At 32.7% G+C, this 27287-nt stretch overlaps 1 protein-coding gene and 1 pseudogene across 3 annotated transcripts in view; both read left to right on the top strand.

Annotated features, from left to right (window-relative positions):
* VPS13A (vacuolar protein sorting 13 homolog A) overlaps positions 1 to 27287 on the top strand; it is a 197546-nt gene that overhangs the window by 126554 nt on the left and 43705 nt on the right. For all 3 annotated transcript variants that reach the window (XM_037149102.2, XM_037149103.2, XM_037149104.2), the window contains exons 42-57: positions 951 to 1052; positions 2323 to 2481; positions 2661 to 2916; positions 4354 to 4514; positions 7829 to 7932; positions 8280 to 8562; positions 10537 to 10932; positions 11182 to 11286; positions 11421 to 11567; positions 16355 to 16483; positions 16855 to 16988; positions 19883 to 20012; positions 21557 to 21789; positions 26124 to 26277; positions 26779 to 26925; positions 27130 to 27211. In XM_037149102.2, the coding sequence (XP_037004997.2) occupies positions 951 to 1052; positions 2323 to 2481; positions 2661 to 2916; positions 4354 to 4514; positions 7829 to 7932; positions 8280 to 8562; positions 10537 to 10932; positions 11182 to 11286; positions 11421 to 11567; positions 16355 to 16483; positions 16855 to 16988; positions 19883 to 20012; positions 21557 to 21789; positions 26124 to 26277; positions 26779 to 26925; positions 27130 to 27211 (2722 nt within the window). The remainder of the gene's footprint in view (positions 1 to 950; positions 1053 to 2322; positions 2482 to 2660; positions 2917 to 4353; positions 4515 to 7828; positions 7933 to 8279; positions 8563 to 10536; positions 10933 to 11181; positions 11287 to 11420; positions 11568 to 16354; positions 16484 to 16854; positions 16989 to 19882; positions 20013 to 21556; positions 21790 to 26123; positions 26278 to 26778; positions 26926 to 27129; positions 27212 to 27287) is intronic.
* On the top strand, positions 24389 to 24504 carry LOC119052114 (uncharacterized; annotated as a pseudogene).

The raw sequence follows: 27287 nt of genomic DNA, 5'->3' as shown, positions 1-27287 counted from the left end.
AGTATTTCAGTTGATTTTATCAACTTAAATGTAATATATTAATAGACTTGTTAGATTCAAAGTTCTTATTTTTATTAAATTGAATTTAAAAGAAACTTATGAATTAAGTTTTCTTTAAAAGAAAAGTAAACTATTTCTGAATCTCTTCTGAAAGAGTAATTTAAAGAATTAAGGATATATCTTATACTTTTATAAAATGCAGAATCTTTGTACTCTAATGAGAATACACTAAGATCTTTCAGATTTTGGGGAGAGTAGTTTACACAAAAAATATTTCTTTGAACCAATGTATTTTGCTTTGGAATTTATCTATATAAAATCATCTAGAAGTACTTTGGTTTAAATTATTAATCAAGTTTATATCTAGTAGAAATTAATATATGATAATCTACCTTTTACCAAAAAATGTATGTAGGTTTATAATCTATGTTATTTGTGTTGATACAATTATATATTAGTAGAGGTAGAATTGACTGACTAGATTACAGATGTTCAAATTCTGGCTAGAATTCTGTGTATTTTCCAGAGGATTTTTAATCTAAGATGTCCAGGAAGTTCAGAGAATTGAAATAAGTATACACTCATTGAATCCTGTGTTACTTGCCTTTGAAGGCTTTTGAAAAGTCAATAGAGGTAGACAGACATGTTAAAAATGTCAATAATATATGATAAACAAACACAGTTTTTTAGTTTAGCCTGGCCTTCCAGTCAAGGAAAGGTTGTTAAAAGAAAGTGTTGTCTGGATTAAATTATGAAGACTGAACTATGAAGTTAAGCAGGTGAAGAAAACACTGACAGAGTGAGTGTGTGTAGGAAACTAATGAATGGCAAATAGGATGGTTTGCACGTAGAAGAAATAGCACAGCCAAAAGGAATGTAGTGAGAAACATCATGGAAGATCATTTTAGCAAATACCAGAATTCCTAATTTTAAAAAACTTCTCTTTATAGGTGCATTATTACAATGAAATGTTTGGTGTATGGGAACCTTTGCTTGAACCCTTAGAAATTGACCAGACTGAGGAATTTAGACCATGGAATCTTGGAATCAAGGTATACTTGAATTCTAAAAATTTTTCAAAAATTGAGGATGTATACACTGCAGAAAACACATTAATTTTAATCACAACAAAGTTTCGGTTTTCTCACTGTGAACCTTGCTGTGTGCTTCCTCGTTTGACCTCTAAATATTAATTTTCAAACCTAAGATCAGTGTCCACCTACGCTTTTTCTAATACAAATAATTATATAACACTTATTATGTACTAAGCACTGTCTAAACAATGTACTTTTGCTTTCACCCTTATAACAACTATCTGAATATACAGTTTTTAATTTTATAGTAATGTGAGAAGACAGAAACTAGAGAGGGGCTTCTCTGACATACTAAAACACATACCTTCAAAGTGGAGGAAGTCGGGTGCAATTCTGGCTACAGAGCCCCCGCTTGTATTAAAACACCACTGCCCTCTTGTAGGTTATTGTGTATCCTGTTTCACTTGTCTTCTGAAGGATGTATATAGGGAAGAAAATTATATTATTTTGTTTAAAGTATGTCGTGCATTTATGTCATAAGAATCAGGACATTTAGATGGATGAAATTATGCTTCTGAGGTAAGTGACTACAGATTTACTAGCATGTTTCCTCCCTAATGAAGATTCAGTCAACCTGCAGACAGGTGTTCAGTGGCCTAAAGCTGTTTAAATTAACAACAGAGGTGACTAATTTGGCATGTTCACCTTTTTTTATATTAGATCACTACATTTGATTTAACACATTTTAGGTAAAGGATTTTGGTAAAGGAACTTATTTGGTGGTTTTTAGGTTGGAACATGGGCACTGGATCTGTGAATCCTAGAAAGAGGGAGATGGTATTGTTTCTTTCTTGGTTCTAGTGGCACTGTCCTGCAGCTGTTGTTGGACTTCGTAAGTCCCTGATTTTCTGTTCTTCCTTTATAACACAGACAATAGACTGGGTGACTCTTCTCACTCTTGAGTTTTCATGTGCTGTGAAGTATGTGCTTTTCGTTTTCATTCTGATGCCACATGCAGTTAGTAATTTTGATTTTTTTCTTCTAAAATGTGGCTGTCATTTTAGTATCACTGAAGATGAGAATTTTTCTTCTAATACTGCTCCTGTATTACGTGATTTTAGTTGGCTGATATCCAAGTAATTCCAATAAGGCAGTGGAACTGATAAAATGCTTTGCTCTCTTTAATATTATTGGAATTTATCTAAAGTTTGTCCTTTGCAAAATGAGTTATGTTGTGCTCATGGGAAGAAATTTTTCTTATATTTCTATAATTTATATGTCATTTTAGATGAAAAAGAAAGCAAAACAGTCCATCGTTGAATCAGATACTGAAGAAGAAAATTACAAAGTGCCAGAATATAAAACTGTCATCAGTTTCTATTCAAAAGACCAATTAAACATTACATTATCCAAATGTGGTATCGTAATGTTAAATAATTTAGTCAAGGTAAGAAAAGACATTTGAAACTTTAAATCTGTCTGACCTAGTCTGAGTTAACGCTTTTCTTTTTTTGAATAAAATTTTTTATTAACTTAGTTGTTTTTCGTATGTCCATTAAGGTTCTCCTTGTCATTTAGTTTTCCACATTTCATTTCATTTTACTTACAATAATTCTTCCTTATTAGGCATTTACAGAAGCTGCCACTGGGTCTTCCGCTGTCTTCGTAAGGGATCTAGCGCCTTTTATGATTGTAAACTCTCTTGGACTCACCATCTCTGTTTCACCAAGTGACTCTTTTAGTGTACTCAATGTTCCAATGGCAAAATCATATGTATTGAAAAATGAGGAGAGTTTAAGTATGGATTATGTCCGAACAAAAGACAGTGATCATTTCAATGCAATGACCAGCTTAAGCAGCAAACTTTTCTTCATCCTTCTTAGTAAGTGATAAATTATCTTCCTGGGGCTTTAATTTCTTTACAGTTTATTTTACATCCCATTGTACTCATGTATGATATCTTATAAATACAAGTTTTTTTTTTATCTCCTTCCTAATAGGTTGGGAATTTTGTTTCTTCCTTTGCAGGTCTTTGGTTGCTATTGTCACTGTATTGTCATATGCCAAATTCTAACTTTCTTTATTCACTGCTTTATTTATGCCATGGTAATTTACTACTGTTTAGTTTATGGAGGAGAAATAGTAGATCTCATTCTTACTCAGCTTTTACAGACTATAGCTATTGGTGGTGGTCGTTTTAACCACCTTTGGTATAACTCAGTAGTATTCCACCAGTGCAGCTGAATGAATTCAAAATAAGGTTTGAATTTATGGAAATGGCACATTGTAATAGTTTTAGGGTTTATAAATGGTATTGATATTATGCCTGCTGAGGTGAAAATTTCTTTTGACCTTTCTGCTTCCCAGAAGCTTTTTATTTTCATGAGAAGTGAAAGTAAATAAACTTTAAGTTATCATAACATATCTACTCATTATGAAGTGAAATAGTCCCCAAAGTCTTGCCTACACCACTTTCTGATACATTTGACATTGAAATAGTTAAGGTGGAGGGTATTTGAAAGGTTAATTAGACATTGGATTGGAGTTCCAAGACTGACAGCTAGTGTTTTCTCCTAATCAAGAAATGATGCACAACTGTGTCCAGGTTTCAGGTGTTGTCTGAACATTGCCAGTGAATTATCCTTGCCAGTTTTACCTCTGTTTGATTTTATCTTAAAATCAAACAGAGGTAACAGCTGCATGGTGTTCAATACAGTTGATTTTTATAGACTAGAGTGAGGGGATTAATGTAAATAATGCTTTATCCGCCAATACAGCATATGTATGTATATTAGATAAATGTATCTATAATTTTGTTTAATCAAATCCTAGATATCACAAAGTGTCACATGTTAAAAAATTAAAAACGGAAAAATTGCAGCTATCTTAATAATTTCCAATGATTGCCTGAAGGTATTAGGCTTTGGTTATTATAACAGCAAATCAGAGATCACTTTTCTTGTGTTTTATAATTCTTCTTCTCAGTAGTTATTTTGAAAAGGTTTATGAAACCTTTTTGTTCGTAAGTGTTGCCTTAGGTCCAAGTAGTGAATATCTTTTTTTTTTTTTTAATTAAAATTTATTTTGCTAAAAAGTTTTGAAACTTTTAGGTAAATGTGGTAAAAATGCATTGTGGTTTTAGAATATCCCTTGGTATATCTTATGTCTGTATAAAGAAATACCCTTTTGTATACTGATAAATCAATCCAAAGACTTGAGTAACTTTAAGAACCATCTCTTTTTTCTGACTCTTAACATCTATCTAAAATTAATATAATGATTTATAATAAAAATTTTCAAATATCTGTATTCAATTTAGCACCTGCTAATCACTCTACTGCTGATAAAATTCCTTTAACAAAAGTGGGACGCAGACTATACACCGTAAGACACAGAGAGTCTGGAGTAGAAAGATCTATTGTTTGTCAGATCGATACCGTGGAAGGAAGTAAGAAGGTAACAGTTCGCTCCCCGGTGCAGGTAGGAAATGATACAGTTTTCTGTGGGCACATATTAATATTTATGTGCTAATATTTCGTGAGCATATTATGTGCTAATAAAAAAGAACTAAAATTACTACCAAAAGAATACAAATTATAGTAGTAATATAGCCAGTATCAAAGAGTCATTACCAGTAATTGTACTACTCTAATATGAGCAATCATAGGATTTTGTTCAATGTACTTGTAATTTTTTAAAGGACTATTTTGTAAAATCTTTTTGACCATTTTGAAAAAAATCAACTAATTAATATTTTATTTGGGGTTTTATAGTATGTATATATTCTTTTGTTTTAATTAAACAATATGGTGAGAGAAAGTTTTTTAGCTTTAATGAGGTAAAATTGATGTACAGTAAGCTGCATACATTTCTACTTGTGGAGTTTGACACAAGAGTACACCTATGAAGTCTTTGTCACAGTCAAGGTAATGAATGTATTTATCTTCCCAAAATTTTTCCTCTCTCCTTGCCTTTCTGTTCTCAGGCATCCAATGACATGTTCTCATTATGCATTAGTTATACAATATAGAATTTTATGTAAATGAAATGCAGTACAAAATGGAGTCTTTGTTTTGTTAGGCATAATTTTGCAAACATCAACTTTTGTTATTAACAGTGTTACATGCAGTTGCATGTTGTTCAATAGTTATCTATAATATGTACATACATACTACACACCATTTTGTCTATGATATGAGGTAAGGGTTGAAGTTCATTTTTCTTCCATAAGTTGTTCTAAACAAGATTATCCTTATTCCATCAAATTGCCTTGATACTTTTATCAAACATAACTTGACTGTATCTGTGTGATTTACTGCTGAATTTTCTGTTCTGTTTTATTGTTGTTTATCTTCATGCTGATGCCACAGTCTCTTGATTATACTTGACCCTGAATTTTGCAAGTGGGCAGTACAAGTTGTCCCACTTTGTTTTTTAGGAGGTTGATTGGGCTGCTTTCAGTCATTTCCATTTAAATTTTAGACTCAGGTTTTAAATTTTTATTCAAAAATTTGAACAGAAACTGTATTTTTCCATACTAATTTCTGATTTTTATTATTAGGGGAAATGCAGTTAATTTTTATATTAACTTGTACAAACTTATTATTTGCACTGTTGAATTCTAGTGCTTTTTCTACATATAGTTACACTGTCTATAAAGGCATTTCTACATTTCTTTTCTAATCTGGATGTATATTATTTTATTCTGTTTTATTTTTTGCCTGTTGTGCTAGCTAGAACCTCCAGTACAATTTGAATAGGAATTGTAAAAGCAGATGTTTTTGCCTTGTTCTCAGTTTTAGTGTGAAAGTATTCGCTTTTTTAGCATTAAATATGTTTTGAGGGATTTTTTTTTTTAGATGCCCTTTCTTAGGTTGAAAATGCTCCCTTCTGTTCCTAGTTTGGTGATAGTTTTTATCAGGATTTGGTCAAATGATTCTGTGTTTATTGATAGGATCTTTTTTAAGAAATGTTAATACAGTTGATTTTTAATTGTTATATTAAATAAGATTTGATTGATTTTTAAATGTTAAGTCAGTCTTGCATTAATCTGTGAAATCCCAGTGAAATCTCAGTTAGTCATGAAGTACTATTAACCTTTTAATGCATTGGATTAATTTGCTAAAATTATGTTCAGAGTATTTGCATTTATGTCATTAGGGATATTGATCTAGGATTTTCTTATAATGTTTTCTTTTTGTGAAGGTTTTTAAATATAGTTTCACTTTATTTTATGTGTAAAGGCTACTCAGGTTAATCTGTTAGTTCTCAAGTGAGCTCTTCTAGAAATTTTGAGTCTTTCATGAAATTTGTCCATGAATTTTTATTTTTATTTCACTTTTATATTTTAAGTCATTTTCACTATAAGTCAATATAGATTGATTGCTTTGTGTTTTTTCATACTATTTTAAGAAATTGTTCCACTGTTGACTGGATTACATTGTTTCTGACCAGAATCTGCCTTTACTTTTACATTTGTTGTTTTATGAAAAGTGTTGATATTTATATGCATTTAAGAGGGTTTTTTTCCTTTATCATTGATGTTAAGTAATTTGGTTGTGATGAATCATGTTTCTTGTACTTGGGTTTATTAAGTTTCTTGAATCCGTGGATTTACAACTTTTATCAACTTTAGAAAGTTTTTGCCATTTTTTTTCAAAAAATTTTTATATTTTTTTCCCCTCTTCTTTCTTCTTTACTGACCACAGTTAGGTATGTGTTAGAGTTTTAGATCTGCCCCACAGCTCAGTAGTGCTCTGTTCATTTTTTCTGTCAGTTTTTTCCCTTTTGTGTTTCTGTTTTGTTTATATTGTTGTTTCTTTTCCCCAAAGTCCAGTCTTTCCTTATTTCCATCCAATATATTTTATCTCTAGAATTTCAGATTGCACTTTTATCTATATTTTCCATGTCATCTGTTAATACTTTATCTTTCCCCTAACTTTGAACATACTCCATATAGGTCCCTGGTAGAGGGCATACAAAAAGCAACTACATATTGATGTTTCTCTCCCTGTCTTTCTCCCTTCCCCTCTGTCTAAAAATAAATAAATAAAATCTTTAAAAAAAACCAAAATGTATTTGTATGGTTTTAAATAGGTGGGGCAAGCAGTATATCTAGAAATAAAATATAGGGAAGTTAAGACTATTGTCTTAATCTTATTTCCCACTGAGCGTGTTTTATGTTTTAGTTTGACTTTTTAAAATTAGTTTAAGATTTTAGTAAGATATAGGAAGATAGGAAAATGGTCTTCCTAACCAGTTTGTTTTTATCCTTCCAAAGGCAACTGTAACTGTTTATAGGTGTATCAGATAATATGTAATAATTAAAATTATGTTACCTTCATATCACTGTCATATGCTGTACTCACTGGGTGTGACACCCTCCCATATCCTGTGTCTCATGAACAGCAGTGTGAAAGGGGCATTTCCCAGCCTGAGGCTTGTTCTTTACTTTGTCATATAGACATTTAAAATTTTGATGTAATATTTTTTTCTTTGAACTTTTTCTGCTATTTTTGTTTAAAGAAGTTATTGCTTATCTCAAAGTCAAGAAGATACTACTTTTTTCTTTCTGGGATTTTTACAGTTTTATTTTTTGAGATTTTTTTTCTGTAAAACTCAAAATTTTTCTTGTATTTCTAGGAAAAACAATAGCATGTTTCTTTCTAACTTACATAAGCAAGATAAATATTACTGCATAGTTCTTTTGTTGGGGCATTTAGATGGGATATATTTTAAATGTCTTTAGTTTATTGGATTAATGGTACTAAATGTTATTTGTTTTTCTTTCCTAGATTAGAAATCATTTTTCAGTCCCACTTTCAGTTTATGAAGGGGATATTTTACTGGGAATAGCTACACCTGGAAATGAATTTAACATACCATTAGCATCTTACAGGTGATTCTTCTTTATCTTTCTTTTTGTTTGCTCTATGGTCTCATACAGAATTTTTAGTTTCTGATTTGTTAAGGATATCTACATATATTATAAACATACATTTAATAAAGATAGTAAATTTACAAGCAAAATGTTCTTAATGGCTAAATAACTTCATTAGTTTCCTGAAAGATAGAGATATCTGTCTATTGTCTATCTTACCTATCTCTAAGACTGTGAAATACAAAAATGTATTACAATAATACGAATATGAAGGGAGGTAATTTAATTTTTCTAAAGCTGTATTCATATAATTTAATATATTCCCTTTTAAAGCATTTCAACACATTCTTTAATCTTCTATGCAGATCACTTTTTTATCTGAAGCCAGAAGATGAGGACTATCAAATGTGTGAAGGAATTGACTTTGAAGAAATTATAAAAAATGAAGGCACTTTTCTAAAGAAGAACTGTAGATCTATAAACCCTTCTAAGAAACCATTTATCATTAATGTTGTCCCAGAAAGAGATAATCTGACATCTTTGTCAGTGTATTCAGAAGACGGTTGGGACTTACCATATATAATACATTTGTGGCCACCTGTCCTACTTCGAAATCTTCTTCCTTACAAAATTGCTTATTATATTGAGGTATTTTGGAATTTTTTAAATGCCTTTGTACCTTTGATTTTGTAGTTTCAGTAATTTGAAAATATGAACAATAAATTTTTTACAGTTTTGATGAAAATTTTAGTACTAGTCATGGGTAGTACTACAAATGGAAAGCAAATGTTTCAAATCATGTATAAAAAGAGGATTAAAAAATATTTTTCATTAATTTACCTTTGAAATTTGGCTACTAAGTTGAATATAAATAATATATGCAAATGTGATATGGCATTTTAAAAGTATTTATGAAAGTAATGTAAATTTCTGTTAGAAAATTTAGAAAATAGAGATAATAAAAAATGCCTATAATCAATCACATCATCTGAAGGTAGTACTTTAGGTGAAAATAATATTTTGGTTTTAGAATATGCATTTTTTAATCTTTTCTATACATGTACATTTCATATATCATCCACTAAAAGGATAGATTCTAATTTTTAAAACAATTATGAGAATTAGTATAATAAATTACATTTAAGTACTAGACTTAAGTGAAAAAAACCCTGCTACATTATATTATATTATCCTCATGTTCTCTAAAAGGATTTTGTGCCCTATAAAGATCCTTTTTCTTTTAAACAGTTTTAACAAATTATACCCAGTTTTAACAAATTATATCTTATTTGATCTTAGGATATTAATATTACATTTGCCATGCTTATAAGGAAGGTCTTCATTGTAATCTATTAATTATTTTTGTTGCAGTCTATTAATTATTAATCATTGGGGTTTACTATATGTATACACTTCTTATAAAATTTTTGGGAGGGTGAAGTTAACATATCTATGATTTAAGAATATCTGTTTTTCCTTATGCTTGGCAGATATCATAGTGGCTAAGAATTTGCACTTTGCTGTCAGGTAGCTTTGAGATTTAATCCTAGCTGTATTGCTTCCTAAGTATATGTCTTTAAGCAGGTTACATTATCTTTCTGAATTATTTATCCTAGTTTATAAAATGGGCATAGTAATAAAACTTCCATAATTGGGGTAGGGGGGAATCAAATGTAGCACTGTATGTAAAGGATTTAGTAGAGTGCCTAACAGGCACGTGGTTGCCATTTACATGCCTCTGACAACGCCACCACTGCCCTTCTCTTCTGTGGACATCAGCATGTCAGGCATCAGTCACTGAGATTGGTTTTTACTTTAAAACCTTAAGATGAAAAGATTCCTATTTATAACAGCAGTAAGGAACTAGGTTAGAGATGTTGGAAAAACTGGTAAATTATCCCGATGTACCATCTATGTTCAGTTCTCATAGAAGTTTTAATGTGATGCTTTTAGGGAATATGTTGTTTGCTAGCATCCAAAGCATATGATCAGCTTTTAAAAAGACAATTTAGCTGTGGTATGGAGAGGGATTAGAGGAGACAAGAGCAGTTAGGAGACTTAATGTGAGAGGCCACGGTGACCTGAATAGGACCGTAATAGGAGTGCACTGTAATAGGAGTGCGGGTGGAGAGAAATGAGCAGTTTTGAGACCTACGCAAAATGCAAAACAATAGTTGTAAATGTGTGGTGAGGGATTGTTAAAAATCAAGAATGGGAGTTAGTAAGGATTGCTTATTTTGGATTGCCATCAGTTTCCTCATGCATTTTTCATTATTTTTTAGATTTCCAAAGTAAAATCACTAATGGATAAGATTTTTAAATGTTTTACTAATTAATAGTGTTTTATGTTTATATAGTATTATTAGTTCCAGCAGAGTTTCACATTGTGTTGTTTAAATTTATCCTAACAATAGTCCATGTAGACCATTTTACAGATACAATAACTCAAATAATTTACACAATTCACATATCTGGCAGAGTTAGGATTTGAATATAACTCTTCTGTCTTGTTCTGACAGAAGTATATTTCAAAAGCATTTTGTATAGCATTTGGAATCAAATAGAATTTTTGACATATTATTCTGAAATGTTAAAAAAATTTACTATGTTTTTTTATTACAGGGGAATGAACAGAGAGTTTTTACTCTAAATGAAGGATGTTCTGCCCATATTTGTACTGTGCAATTGGATCAAGCCAAGATACATTTAAAACTACTTGACTATCTTAATCATGATTGGAAAAGTGAATATCATATAAAACCTAATCAACAGGATATTAGTTTCATCAATTTTACCTGTGTTACAGAAATAGAAAAGACCGATCTAGATATTGCTATCCATGTGACTTACAATCCTGGCCAGACAGTTGTGGCATTTCATAGCCCTTATTGGATGGTCAATAAAACCGGTCGAATGTTACAGTATAAAGCAGATGGAATTCATCGAAAGCATCCACCTAATTATAAAATGCCAGTTCTCTTTTCTTTTCAGCCCAAGCACTTTTTTAATAACAATAAGGTATGTAAAGTTTTCTTAACTTTCATTTTTCTTAGCTATTTATCACTCCTTTCTAGAGTTTAGAATTTTTAAGAATAAAATATTATGAAACAGGTAGAAATAACATTTGTTAACTATTTGAGGTTGTAAAGAGTAGAATTTCATATTGGGAAAGGCTTAGTGCATTAACTAAAAAGCAAAAAAATTATCAGTTTACTTTGAAATTTTTTAAGATATTAAATTGTAATATATTTGAAATATTTTTTCTAGGTTCAGCTTATGGTAACTGATAGTGAATTGTCAGATCAGTTTTCAATTGACACTGTTGGGAGTCATGGAGCAGTTAAATGTAAAGCCCTAAAAATGGAATATCAGGTGAGTTCATTCTGTGCTCATTACAAAACTTCTATCTAAACTGTGTCTGTTGACTCTATTGACTACTTAATTTTTAAGGATGTTATTTTAATGTAACAGCTTTTGAAATGTTTTTGAAAATATTTTTTCCTTAGGTTGGTGTCACTATTGGCCTCAGCAGTTTTAACATTACCAGAATTGTGACATTTACCCCTTTTTATATGATTGAAAACAAAAGCAAGTACCGTATATCAGTGGCTGAAGAAGGAAATGATAAATGGCTCTCTCTTGATTTGGAGCAGGTGGGTGGATGAATTTCGATAACATAAGTCTTTGGATTTTTATTTTTTCTTGAAGTTAGATAACTGAAATTACAATGTAATGTTTTAACTTTCTACTTGTACGCCCCCACAAGTTTATTTCAGTTCCATGAATGTTCATTGAATATTTAAACCAAGCCCTAGATATTTAATTATTAAAGTCCAAACGGTGCCATCTAGGAATACATTGCTTGATAAGGGAGGTGTAAACAGTTAACAGTTACTAACCAAATGGACTCAAATAAGATTAGATACGTTACACATGCAGGAAACAGAAGGAAATGATTTCTTTTCTTCAGGAAGCACTTTGGACTGCCTTTAAAGTGCATGGTAAACCAGTTCTTTTAGGAAGGAGAAAGTGACTTGGAAGAAAAATGCTTATTTTACTCCATCTTTAGCTATTAAACCTCTAGATAAGAGCTTTCTGAAGGACTGACTGACTCCCCAAGGTTGATAGAATATTTTACTTTTGAAGAAATTTTATTCTAGATATATTAGGATTATAAGAGGAATGTTTACTATTTTTATTCACTTTTCTTGCTTTTAAGCCATCCTTCTGGAATTCTTCTTCTTGATGTGCATCCTTTAGAATTTCCTTTGTGCTGTTGTTGGAGGAAAATGGAATATTTGTGTTTATCCATAAAAGTTTTTTTTAGAATAAATCCCCTGACAGCTATATTTAAACATAATACTTGCTTAAAAGAGGTAGTTTCAATCATTTATGCATTCCTCAGATTACTGAAAGGCAGTGTGGAATTTAAGTTAGAGGCACATTTTCTGGAATGCATTGTACATTTAATTCCCAGTTCAGTCCCTCTGGGCTATGTGATTTTTTTAATAATAATTTTTTAATTTTTTGTTCACATGTTATTATTGTTGTTAAAGTACAGTTGTCTCCATTTTCCCCCCACCCCAGCCATCCCCACTTCCCACCCTTGATCCTGCCCCCCTTTGGTTTTGTCCATGTGTTCTTTATAGTTGTTCCTGAAAACTCTTCCCCCTTTGCCCCCTATATCCCCTCCCACCTCCCCTCTGGTCACTGTCAGAGTGTTCTTTATTTCCATGTCTCTGGTTCTACTTTTCTTTCATGTTTGTTTTGTTGATTAGGTTCCACTTCTAGGTACCACTTCATGTGGTATTTGTCTTTTACCACCTGGCTTATTTCACTTAGCATAATGCTCTCCAGTTTTTATCATCATCTTCATGGTACTTTTTCTTGATAATGAATTCTCTTTTTTCTCAGCATGTATATTTTCCTCCACTGGTTTTTGGCATCTCTTTTTGTTGAGTGCTTCTGTCATTTCTTTGGAGGTTATCTTTTTTCTTTAGCTGCTTTCAGTCTCAGTGTTCAATGTTCTGCAGTCATACTACTGATTATCCACATGTGGGTTCCTTTTATGTATCCTGCTTGAGACGTCTTACTGCTAGGTCTGTGGATTAGTAATTTTTCATACCATTTGTAAAATTTGCAACTAGTGTTTCTTAAAATATTGTCTCTCCCCTTCCATTTCCTCTTCTGAGCTTTTAATCAAACATATTTGAGACTTTTACATTCTATCTTCCATGTTTTCTAACGTCTTTTTTATATTTTTCATCTGTATAACTCTCTGTGCTGTAATCTGGATAAATTCTATGTATATATCTTCCATAATTTTTTTTACTTTTACTGTGTCTAAACTGCTTTCTAAGCCTATGGTTGGGTTTTTTATTATATTTCTCATTTCTAGAAGCTCTACTTTTTTCAGCTTTGCCTGTTAATACATTCTTTCAGCAAATACTTACTGTGTACTCCTGTGCAGCTCATGATAAATACATCTGTTAATGAAACAACAAGTTACTGTCCTCATGGAGTTTATATTTCAGTGGAGGTATAGGAAAACAATAAATTAATAATGCCATGATCAATTAATAAAATATATAATATGTTTAAAGGTGACAAATGTAATGGAGGAAAAGAAAATAAGACAGATAAAGAAGTAGTAAGAGTTATCATGAGTAAGGGGTGAATTATAATTTTTTGTAAGGTGGTCAAGGATGGGACTCAGAGGTCGCATTTCAGTGGACATGGAGGAAATGTGACAGGTAGCAATTCAGGAGCTCAGCTGAGCTGCTAGGTGTTGGAGTAGCTGATTAATACAACAAACCTAAATGAATATAACAGTCAAGTTATTGCCTTTGATTGCCTACTGTGATAGTATAAACAAGAAGCTAAACTGGACAAAGCACTGACTCCCCCCAGGAGCAGCATTGGTGAGTGCATCAGCACAGATAAGGGGGTTTTGTCACAGTCAGGGGAGCCCTGAACAAAAGGCTTTTTTATGGACCTGGGGGAAGGAAGAGAACAAGGGGGAGAAGCTATGAGCGGAAAAGTCCTGAGCACTGAGTCAGAGTAGAGAATAAGCGTCTTCAAGGTTTCTCCTCTCGTCTTGATAAACTTTTGCAGAGGTTTCTGAGGAAGGCTTCTGCCGAGGGCCCTAATAAAGAGGCCTCTGGATGAAGTTGCCTGAGGTAGGAATCAGATAGTATTTGAGCTTGGCTGGAGGTAGGGCTGAGTCCTTGACAATGCGGTGCTGTGGCTGCATACGTCGTCTGGTATCAGGAGGTTGTCTGTTCTCTGTGAGGCCTGCCAGATAAAATCCCTTTTGTAATTGACTATGTTCTGACCTGAAAAATTACACATATCGGGGAGCTGGACTCCTTAGCAATGGAGATATCAGAGAAGAGCATTAGAGACAGAAGAATCAGCTGGGGCTGGTGCCCTAAGGTGGGAGAACACTTGGTATGTTTGAGGGATAGCAAAAGTGGCCAGTGTTTACTGAAAGAAGCAAAAGTAGCAGAGAACAAGGTATAACGGTGATGAGGAATAATCATGTAGAACTTTTTGAGCCATTGCAAGGATTTTAGCTTTTGCGCTCAGTGAAATGGAGAGCTGTTGGAGGGTTCTGAATAGTGATTAAACACAGTATACTCTCAGTACATATTTGCTGAATAAATATATGATTTATTTTTGCAAATGTTCCATGTGTGCTTAGTAAGTCTATGGGTTCTTGGTCTGTTGGATGTAGAGCTCTATTCTAGTTACTAACATTACAACTCCAGCCTTGCTTTGCTGTACAGATTTTTCTAAATGTATCCTTTTCTAATAACATTATTGGGTCTTTTTATTTTTTAATTATTTATTTATCTATCTTTAGAGGGCAAGGAGAGAAGGAGAGAAACATCAGTGTATGGTTGCCTTTCATGCATCCCCTACTGGGAACTGGCCTGCAGGGAACTGGCCTGCAACCCAGACATGTGCCCTGACTGGGAATCGAACCGTGTCCTCTGGTTCACAGGCCTGTGCTCAATCCATTGAGCTACACCAGGACCTAACATTATTGGGTCTTTTTAAATACCTAATCTATAGCCTGTCTTTCAACAGTTAATTATATTTACATTAATTGCAGTTAAAACTGCGTAACAACTTATTTTTTATTTTATTTTTAGTCTTTTTTAAGATAGGTTTCTTTGCTAGTTTAAAAGTTTTGCATTTTAATTTTAGCTTATCATAGCCAACCTTACCTTAAGATTTATACTCATGATTATTACCTATGTAGATTTGTTAAACTTACCTATTATTTCTATTTTTCAACTACAAAAGACAAAGTATTTTCCTACTTTTTCTAGTCTCAAGAGGTAGAGCACATAACATTTTTAAACGATACACAGCATACCTTACTAAACATAAAAACATATTTTTAAGGCAAATGCTATCAGAAAATAGCAGTTTAGGGGATTTTCAAAGAGCACATCTGTTGCTTATGGAAAGTATACTTGGGTTAGTATTCCAGGTAAGTTTCTGCTAGGTTGCAAGAAATCCTGAGAGGAACCTTCTCAGCCTCTTGTGCGTTCACCATGTTCCATGTCTAGTTCTGTTAATTACCTTTTATGGTTGAGTAGAACTGATTCGACAACTCAGTTCTGCTACATTGTTCCCTGGTCATATGGTGATAATCAGATTCACACATGAACAATCTCATTGAAATATGTGAAGTCCCCAGTCTGGTCAGGGCCTATCACACTAAGACAGAGTTTACAGTAGCTTTCACACAAGTTTGCTTCTCCTTTCCTGTTCTGTCAGCTCTTTTCTTTGTTTCCAGCTCCTATTGTCTAGTTTTTTTCTGGGTACACTGACTACCTCCTATTCTTTTAGTTTGGTTCCCAGATCACTGATATCCAAATTGTCGTTAAGATTTTGAACCTATTTCCTACTTTGAACTTTGAATATTTCTTTTACTTTTACCCTTGTTTGACTTCCCTGACTCTGGATTTAACATGTACCCTCAGTCAATATTTGTGTGTACTTTGACTACTGCTTAATTACCAAATGATGCCTACAATCTGATTATGATTTTTCATAACTGTGAGTATATCCTTGTTTTTAGCATGTATTGTCATTTCCCTTGCTTCCCAGCTCTCTCCTCAGGTGACTTCCTGGATTTTCAACCCTTCTCTAGATCTGTACCACATTAAAATTTCTGCTTATCATAGTTTTCCAACTTACTGCCAATTACTGCTTTCCTGTACCCAGCCCATGAGTGCCAGCCCATCTCTCAGCAGACAGTTTATAGCTGTTTAGGTAAACAACCAAATAACTAGAACAGCATTGAAAGAGATTTACTTTAATTTTATCCTAAGTCTACTCTGATGGATTTATTAAAATGATAAAGGTCTTTATGATGCAATCTGTTGGTTTTTAAGAATAAATATATGTGGTATGTATGTTTTAGTGTATCCCCTTTTGGCCTGAGGATGCTTCAAATACACTTCTTATTCAAGTTGAAAGAAGTAAAGGCCCTCCTAAAAAGATACATTTTAACAAGCAAGAAAATTGTATTTTATTGCGTCTGGATAATGAGGTAATTTGGGGAGAGGAGGGATTAAAGAAGCTAATGTTACTAATATTTAATTTTTTGTATCAAATAATTTTCTTATTATTTTTTCCTTTCACCAAAAATGCACAAAGATTTTTTGTGTGTTTGTGAAGGGAAAGAATACTAAAAGGAGACAGACATAAAATAATTTGTTTTACAGAAAGTTAGTTGAAGTGCCTAAAATATACATCTGGAATTTGACACATCTGTATATATATAACACATCTATATAATTAAGAGCATGGTTTCCCAAACCTACAATATAAAATAAAAACTTTATGAATAGCTTTATTATTGTTAGTTAATATTCTTTGCAAAATGATTGTATTAGAGAATATTTTTCCCTGTTTTTCTAGCTTGGAGGTATTATAGCAGAAGTTAACTTGGCTGAGCATTCTACAGTTATTACATTTTCAGATTATCATGATGGAGCAGCTACATTCCTGTTAATAAATCACACTAAGGATGACATTATTGAATATAGGCAAAGGTAAGATTATCACAAATACAGTATCTCTGGTTTGAGCAAAGTCTGAGTGGTAAGACACTACTTTATAATGATTTCTTAAAAATATAAACACTGATAATGGCATTTTGGCTACATTAAACTGTGTTCTCATTTTTTTTAATGTGTACTGAGATATGTAGGGGTAAAACTGACTTCATATATTTGTACTCTTGTTAAACTGTGGTATAATTGATGTATAACATTGGATCAGTTTCAGATCTGCAACATAATGATTTGATACTTGTGCATATGGCAAAATGATCGCCACCAAGCTAGTTAACATCCATCACCATACATAGTTATAATTTTTTTCTCATGATGAGAACTTTTAAGATTTACTCTCTTAGCAATTAAAAAAATACAGTATTATTACTATGGTAAGTCACAATGCTGTACATTATATGCTGTACGTTATATGATAATCATTTTATAACTGGAAGTTTGTGCCTTTTGACTACCTTCACCCGTTCTGTCTGTTCCCCAACTCTGCCCCTGGCAGCTGGCCACCCATCTGTTTCCTGTATTTATGTGTTTGGGTTTTTTTTAATTGTTTTCTTTTTTCTATTTTTAAGATTTCACATGTAAGTGAGATCATGTAGTATTTCTCTCTGACTTATTTCACTTAGCATAATGCCCTTAAGGTCCATCCATGGTGTCATAAATAGCAAGTTTCCTTTTATATGGCTGAATAATATTTCATTGTATACATATACCACATTTTGTTTATCTGTTCTTCTGTCATTGGACACTTAGACTCTTTCCATGTCTTGGCAATTGTAGATAAAGCAGTGATGAACATGGGTGTCACTCTTTTTCAGTCAGTGTTTTCTTGAGGCTTTTTGGGGAGGGGGCTATATGTGCAGAAGTAGAATTGCTAGATCATGTGCTAGTTTTATTTTTAAGTTTTTGATGAAATCCCATACTGGTTTTTTACAGTAGCTATATACCAAGTTACAGTCTCACCAGCAGTTCCCAGGGCCCCCTATTCTCCACATTCTTGCCAGTGCTTGTTATATCTTTTCTGTTTCTTTTTAAAAAATAATAGCCATTCTAATAGGTGTGAGGTGATATCTCATTGTGATTTTTATTTGCATTTCCATGATTAGTGATAATGAGCATCTTTTTATATGTTTATTGGTCATCCATGTGTTCTCTTTAAATTTACTTTCAAATACCTCAGTAAAAAAAAAAAGGAAAACTGAAGCAACTATGGCAGAAGCTTGATCATTGTGGAATTTTGTGAGGAAAATGTCAGGGTTAATCTTTATTTTGTCTATTTTTCATTTTTTTGTATTTTTAATGAACACAATATAAATATTCAAACTTCAGGGTTTTTTTTCAAACAGTACGTATCTTCTTGCTGAGGTATATTATAAAGGATTGCTATATTTTAAAACTTCACTAAAGACTATTTATTTATCGATATTTCAGGGCTCCTAACATCATTGTTTCAATTTGTTGTGTTATTATATCCTTGTAGTAGTGCTATAGTTTATGAAACTTTTTGTTCCTGTACTTACTGGTCCTAGACTGTCTTAAAATCATTTTGTCTGCTCTTTTTAGTTTGTTTTCATCCATCAGTTATAAGTGGGCCCATATTTATCAGTGTACCACTTTCCCTCCACTGCTAAATGTACAATTCCAATCACTGACTCAAACAAACACTGAGTGAGGACCCCAAGGCTGGGCTGGCACATAACCTAGAATGCCTCTTTGCCCATCAGTTCTCTCGTCTGTGGAAGATGTTGAGAGACAGGAAAGTTTATTTTTTATGATTACTTATAAAAATAATAAATTTGTTGATTAAAAATGGCAAAAACAGCCTTGGCCTGGTGCCTCAGTTGGTTGAAATGTACACACACACACACACACACACACACCACTACCACCACCACCACCACCACCACCACCACCACCACCCCCGTTGCAGGTTCATTTACTGGTCAGAGAACATACCTGGGTTGCAGGTTCCATCCTCAGGGCATGTATGGGAGCCAACCACTCGATGTTTGTTTGTGTGTGTCTCTCTCTTATTGACAAAAACCTTTGTCATAAGATTTTCTCTTAAAATTGTATAGTCATGGCTCTACTGTTTTTTGTCATTCAGTATTTTAGAAAAATGTAAGACCAGTCTTATTTTTATTACTTTGTTTGTAACTTCAATTTTCCTAGATGTTTGTAGACTGTTTTCTCTTTATTTTATTAAAATTTAAATATCTTACAAAGATATCTCTAGGATAATATTCTATTATTATCCTGTTCTATGCTAGTGTTATTCTGTCGGTATCTATTCCAATTGTGTCTCATAATCAATGAAGTCCTTTAATCTGGAGAATCAATTTACACAGCTCACAAAAGTTATATTTTAATAGTCCTTTGGATTGTAACTTCTCTAGTTTTTTTATTCTGGTAATCAATTTGTGAGTCGATTGAATTTCTTAGATTTATATTCTGTGTCTTAGGTCTTTAGAAATAATTGAGCTGTATTGTTTTTTGCCAGACCAAAACCAATACTTAGGGAAGAATTACCAACCCAGTTAAATTCTCTCATATTTAGTATAAATAAGATAAAGTAATTGGAGTATTTTTCTTTCATAATTAATTTTTATTAACACAAAAGTTGAAAAAGTAATTTGAAAGACCTGAAAAACCTTTATTTCCTATGTAGGACAAATATTTCTCCTAGAGTATTCTCATTATTTTCTTAGAAAACTTCTTTTTCATTGAATAAGGAAAAATTTATAATCTACTCTTAATCAGAGCTATTATAAATCTCAGTTATTGCACTCAGAATTAATGAAGTGTTGTTTTGGGGTTTTTTTATATATTCCTATACTTACACCTAATTTAATGCATATATTTACTACTTATGTCAGTTCTCTCAGTGAAATAGAAGATTCTCTCCCTCCCGGAAAAGCAGTGTTTTATACATGGGCTGATCCAGTGGGCTCTAGAAACCTGAAGTGGAGTTGTGGGAAATGCTACGGGGAAGTGACACAAAAGGACGTATGTATTGGGCTGATTATCATGCTGGTCTCAGCAGCTATTTTTTAATGGTATTCTCTTTTAGCCTTGCTAGTTTAACATTTGTTTTATGTTTATACTTGTAAAAGAAACTGCCAAAGCTTTTAAACTTAGTATTCAAACTTTAACTTAACCAAGAATATTTAACACTGGAACTAGTCTTACTTTGTCTGCGTCATTATTTGTTTCCATTATGTTACAGAGGTAAATCGTGCTGAGAGGGGTACCTTCAGCATTCACATCATAAACACAGAAGTTCCTCACTCACAGTCATCTTAGGTTATTTTCACTTGTGTGAGGAACACCTATGGCTCTACTAACTAAAGAATTTGTTTCTGGTAGCAAGCAATTATAGATTATTTTTTCATAATGATAAAGTTATACGTAAACATTTTCTAGTAACATTTTCAATGGCTTTCAGAAACTTTTTTATTAAAATTTTATTAGTCTTTCAAAATGTCTTAATTTGACTGTTGATTAGTAATTTTGCATATTTATGTCATAATGATAGTTAATTTTGAAAAAGCTAAATCTGAAATCCACTACAAAATATTAGAAAGACTTCATTTTGTTTTTTATTGAATTTATTGGGACGACATTGGTTAATAAAATTATATAGGCTTCATGTGAAAAATATATCATCTGTATTTTGTGTTGTGTATTCACCACCCTAAGTCGAGTCTCCTTCCATTACTATTTATCCCCCTGTCCCCTCTTCCACCTCTCCCTCACTCCCTTTACTCTGGCAATTCTCAGACTGTAGAAATATTTGAAAATAAGTTAGCTTTCTTATTTCTCAATGTAATTTTACTGCTATGTATTTTAGAAAGAATTATAAGTAATATAACTCTTCCTACATAATGATTTTATGGTAGCAACTCCAGTTTTAATTTCAATGGATTATAACATGACACATATATTTTTTCTTAATCAGAGTGTTACTTAACTAGAAATTTATGGATAACTGTGTTAATTTTTGCAATTTGCTGTATTTATCTTGTCATTGAACCTCAAGACACTGATATCAGCACAACGCTTATATATAAGGACTTCCTGCAGAATTACTCACCGGCGGTGAACATCCATGCTTTGTAGGGTGTGCAGTCGGATGTCAGACATGTTTTATTCCCCTCAGTTCAGCTCTGTGAGAAAACATGAATTTCTGACTGAAAACATGTAACATATTGGTTAGTCTTAGAGTAAAGGAGAGAAAATAATACTTTGTGTTATTGATAAATCTACACAGGAAGATTGTTTAATTAGATTTTATCAAAATGTTAAATAAAAGAACAATTGATGTATCTTCCTAATAACTTTATTGTAATAATTGCAGAAGCTAATAATGGTAGAAGCTAATGATTCTAATTATGTACATTTCCAGTATTATACAAATATTAATTAATTTAGTTTGTTTGACTCTATGAAGGAGATCCCATAACTATGCTCATTTTTAAAAATGTGAATTCTAGATATCATGTTGGTTGGGACAAAATTCTTAATTTTTTTTTTTGGTGCTTTTATTTTAGGATATGATGACAGCTATAAATTCGGGGAAAAAGACTATTTATTTAGTTTCATTCTTTGAAGGCTTACAGCGCATTATTTTATTCACTGAAGATCCAAAGGTATTTAAAGTGACATATGAAAATGAGAAAGCGGAATTAGCGGAGCAAGAAATTGTTTTGGCATTACAAGATGTTGGAATTTCTCTCGTCAATAATTACACAAAGCAAGAAGTAGCCTATGTTGGCATTACAAGGTTAGGTGCATTAACATTTGTATAAATTTAAATGATTAGTTGTTAATTATCAGGAGTGGTGATTGTAAAATATGAAATAATTTAGTTTAACTTTTTTGTTTTGGTTAGCTATTGATACAAAGGTAATTTGAAAATACTTGAGATTTCTTTTTTTGCCCTTTGAGATAAAGATATAACAAAAATCGAATTGATAAACCCTTGTTTATGTTGTTCATTCTCTCAGCTCTCTGAAAAGTTAAATTTATTCAGCTTATTTATTTAACATGTCATTAGGTTATCCTACTAAATGCAGGGTACATTGTAGACGTTCCTTAAATAGTTGTTCAAAGAGTAAAGACAATTATGTTCTATTTTGACCTTGTACGTTAAGATATTATAAACTAATACTATATTTATCATTCTCCATATAAGTCATCACCAGTGAAACTCTTTTCTTCCCCTGTACCTTTACTATTCCTAGTCATAAAAACTCAAAATAAAATTAGTAATTTATGTTTGTTCCTAATTTGAAAGCATTTCTGGATTCTAGGCTATATATCCCATGATAATATAGTTTCAGTACTTTGACTTAAACTATTAAATAAATATATATGTAACAGGCTGACAGTGACCAGAGGGAAGAGGGGAGGTAATTTCAGGGGAAAAGGGGAAGGGTTTACAGGAACTAGTATAAAGGACACATGGACAACAACTAAGGGGGGCGGGAATGGGAGGGAGGTGAGGAGCATGGGGGGTGGGCTGGGATGGGAGTAAAAGACAGAATACTGTACTTGAACAATAATTAAATAAATAAAATTTTTAAAAAGGCATATAACACAGATATAAATTTTTCTCTGTAACTGTATCTAGAAATGCTCCTGACTCCTCATTGAATGGAATCCATTTTAAACAGAATATTAAACACTATTTTGTTAAAAATATTTATTCTCAAAAATGTGTTTAGTATTTAAACAAAGATGTTAAGGAGGCAACAGATTTTAAGCCTGTTATGTCCTATGCTGTGGTGTGGATGCAAGTGGAAATAAATAATACATGTTTGCTACCTTTCTTTTGATTAAGTTAATATAAATTTTATTATTTTTTAAGAGAACCAGTGATTATTTATTTATTTTTTTATTTATTTAGAGAGGAAGGGAAGGGGAGAAGAAGAGAAATATCAGTGTATGATTGCCTCTCGTGAGTTCCCTGCTGGGAATTGGCCTGCAACCCAGGCATGTGCCCTGCCTGGGAATCGAATCACAATCTTGTGGTTTGCAGGCCCACGCTCAGTCCACTGAGCTATACCAGCCAGGGCCAGTTAATATAAATTTTAGAAGGAATAAACAAATAGAATACCTAAACAAAACTGTTTAACTCACAATAAGTTAATGAATAACTTACATTCTGAAACAGAAATAGTAAAGAAATTTCAGAATGTGGATAGTTTTTTTTAATTCTATTTTTTTCAGCAACTTTTCAGTGAATTAGATTTGTTCCTTTCACTCTCTGTCTCTCCCATGTTACTGTTTTATACTTTGTCTTTCTAAACCCCAATTCCCTGTCTTAGCTCACTGCCTTGCATTCACTTCACCAAGAAAATGGAAGCATTCAAAGAGGAACTTTTAGAGACCTACCCCTGGATATCAGCTTCCTACCCACCATCATTTATCACCTACCTACTACGCTGACATACTTCCCCACAGTTACCATAGATACATCATATGTGCTCCTATTTAAATAATTTTTTCTACGTTTGCACTGTATTCTATCCCCTCTTACCTCTTGAGACACTGATATAATTATTCTCTTCCTTCTTTCTCCTATATCAACAAAATTTTTGGCTCTCTTTTGGATTGTTCTTGTCAGTGTTATTTCTTTCAACTTAAAAAAATTCTCTTGAACCTAAAATCCCTGCTACCTACTACCTATTTACTTCTTCTTATAGCCAAACTGCCCAAAAGTGTTGTCCATTACAGAAAAGTTAAATATATTCACTATGTTCAATTCTTTTTTTAACCATTTTTTCTTTAATCATTCCAAATAGGCCTTTGCTCTCAATGTACCATGAAACTGGTGTTGTCAAAATCACCCTAGAGACCAGTGTATTGCCAGGTTCATTGCCCTATTACCAACCACTTCCCCTTCTGTTTAAAGTCATGACATTGAATACAAATCCCTTCTTTGACTTGACTTCAGGGTTCCTCACCATCTTGATTTTTCTTTCTGTCTCAACATTCTCAGTCTCATTGGTTGGTTCTGTGTCTTCTCCGCTGAGAAGACAATATTGGATGCCATGAGGTTCTCAGACCTTAGTCCTCTTCTGTGTATCAGTTTTGTGATTTCAAGTACTACCTGTATGCCAGAATTTTCTACAAATATGTCTTCAGCCAGATTTTTCCCCCTGAACCCCAGGCTTGTATATCCAACTGCCTCCACAAAATTTCTACTCAGATACCTAAGAGACTTCTTAAACCTTATGTTTTAAAACCCAGTTTCTGATCTACCAAAACCTGCTCTCCCATTGAAGTTAATGACTACGTATTTCTAGTTGCTTAGGGCAAAAACTTTGGAGTCATCTTGATTCATCTCTTTATCTCACACCCAACATCTAATCCATCTATCCACTTCTCAGCCTTTTGGCTAAGATCAAGTGTAGTATCTGTTCTTATCAGTTTAATCCATCTAGAAGTTCTGTGCTGACTCTACCTTCAAAACACACAGAAAATCTGACCACTTTTCACTAGCTCAATGTTGTCATCGTAGACAGAACCATCACCATTTCTCTCCCAGCTTACTATAATTAAACTCCTAACAAGTTTGTCTGCTTCTAGAAGTTATCCTCTATCTCTTCTCCCATCCCAGCAGTGTATTCCTAACGAAGGTTAAGTCAGATCATGTCATTGAACTTCTCATAATCAATCAGTGCTTCTTCACCATCGCAGAGTAAAACTCAAAGACTTTACAATATCCTACAATACAAGGCTTTCCTATTATTTGGCCTCTCACAATCTGTCTTACTTCATCATCTTCTTTTAATATGTTCCAGGTACGCCAGTCTCCTTCCTCCTCTTCATATGACTACACGTGTGCTTTGCTTTGGAGCCTTGGCTCTAGCTGGTTCTCTGCTTGAAATGCTCACTTGTCTTCTGGATGAATTTCCTTTAAGATTCTTGAAATCCTCTATGACAAAGCCCTGGGCTTCTTAAAGCCCTGTTGACCACTCTATTTTAATACTGAAACCCCACAAATTTACATATCTCAATATTCCATATCCACCTTACCCTACTTTTTTTTTCTTTTTTTTTTCTTTTTTATTTTTTTATTTTTTATTTTGTAGAATAAAATATGTATCTTTTTTTTTTATTTAGTTACTTTTCAAGTACATTTTTTTTTTTAATCTATTTCTCCCATCCCCCCCCCAATCCTCATCTCTGTGACTTTCATACTTGTTCCTCAAAATCCCTCCCCCTTTTTCCCCTTAAGTTCCCTTCCCTCTCCCCTCTGGTCGCTGCCCACTTGTTCTCTATTTCAGCGTCTTTGTTTTTCTTCTGTTTGCTTGTTTGTTTTATTCTTTAGCTTCCTGTCAAAGGTGAGATCATATGGTATTTGTCCTTCAATGCTTGGCCTATTTCACTCAGCATAATGCTTTCCAGTTCCATCCATGTTGTTGCAAAAGGTAGTAGCTCCTTCTTTCTCTCTGCTGCATAGAATTCCATGGTGTATATGTACCACAATTTTTTGATCCATTCATTTACTGATGGGCACCTAGGTTGTTTCCAACTCTTGGCTATTGTAAATTGTGCTGCTATGAACATTGTGGTGCATAGGTTCTTTGAAATTGATGTTTTAGGATTCTTGGGGTATAATCCCAGCAGTGGAATTGCTGGGTCAAAAGGCAGGTCGATTTTTATTTTTCTGAGAAAATTCCATACTGTTTTCCATAATGGTTGTACCAGTCTGCAATCCCACCAACAGTGAACTAAGGTCCCCTTTTCCCCACACCCTCTCCAACATTTGTTGTTTGTTGCTTTCTTTTTTTTTTCTTCTTTCAAAAGACCTTCACCTCCTACTATGTTAAATTATGCTAAATTACTATATTTATGTCCTCAGCTAAAATAAAGGTTCAGAATGGGAGAGATGTTTACTGATAGTATTTCTACCACCTAGAATGGTGTGCATAAGTAGGAATTTAATAAGATTGTTCAAATGGATTCATGTTTTTAAACTTGTAATATGCTTGCTTATTATTGAAGATATTGCAAAATTTTTACTCAAGGTTTTATAATTTATGTAATTAAACAGTTAAAATGTAAATGCATGTAAATTAGTACCATGAATTTTGCTTTCACATGTAGTTCTGATGTGGTTTGGGAGACAAAGCCGAAGAAGAAGGCAAGATGGAAGCCAATGAGTGTAAAGCACACTGAGAAGTTAGAGAAAGAATTTAAGGAATATATTGAATCTTCACCTTTAGAAGATAAGGTTACTGAGTTGGACACTAATATTCCGGTAATTTTTTTAAATACTGATAATGAAGCTTTAATTTTTATTTGTTGTAATTAGATTAATCACTAGTGAATTTTTAAGGGAAGTCTTATTTTGTTGTAAAACAATGAATGTTGTAACACATACTTCAAACAAAATATTTTAAATAGTTTATTAAAAATTCAGACTTTCTCTTGAGATGCAAATGATCTGGTCCTTGGTTAACACACCAATAGCCTTTTATTTTCTTATTGACTTTATTTCTAGGATTATTTTATCTTTTATCACTTGTTTGTGGTAAATGTTAGCAAATTACCTAAAAAATTATACAGCCACGCTGTAAGGAATATCTGAGTAGTTTTGTGAATTGTATAGATAATGGGCTGTAAGATCTCAGTCTGAACCTAACCAAATGTTTAGCCTGTTGTTTTAATTAATATTTAAAATATTTGGTACAGATTTCTAATTTTAATGAATTATGAGTAAAAAGAACTTCTGTGTTTTGGGGGATGGCATATTTTTCAGGTTGTCTTTACACCTAGTGGTAGTAACATGAAAATTCTGCAACCACATGAAATAGCTATACGAAGAAATTATCTGCCAGCATTAAAAGTGGAATATAACACATCTGCACATCAGTCATCATTTAGAATTCAAATTTATAGAATACAGGTGAGTTTGAAAAGATTGGCAGATTACATTCTAAAGGAATAAGCAATAATGTATTCCCATGGTCTGTTTTAGTTAGCACTTCCATTTCAATATGGTTCTAGACTCTTTGATTCCTTCTACTTCTTAAAACTTGCTATTCTAGTCAGGTTCTGTAATTAACATGTGCATATACTGACCTGTTTTTGTTTTTTTTAATTTCCTTAGATCCAAAATCAGATACATGGTGCTATATTTCCATTTGTATTTTATCCTATTAGACCTCCCAAGTCGGTCACCATGGATTCAGGTTTGTTATATTTCTAGAGTGCCATAAAAATGGTACTATTAGATATTTGGGTTTTTTACTATAAAAATATGAAACG

This window comes from Artibeus jamaicensis, unplaced genomic scaffold, assembly GCF_021234435.1.
Source record: "Artibeus jamaicensis isolate MK-2021 breed Jamaican fruit bat unplaced genomic scaffold, CSHL_Jam_final scaffold_1964, whole genome shotgun sequence".
In the NCBI taxonomy this organism is placed as follows: Eukaryota; Metazoa; Chordata; class Mammalia; order Chiroptera; family Phyllostomidae; genus Artibeus; species Artibeus jamaicensis.
This window is presented reverse-complemented; position numbering and strand designations above follow the sequence as displayed.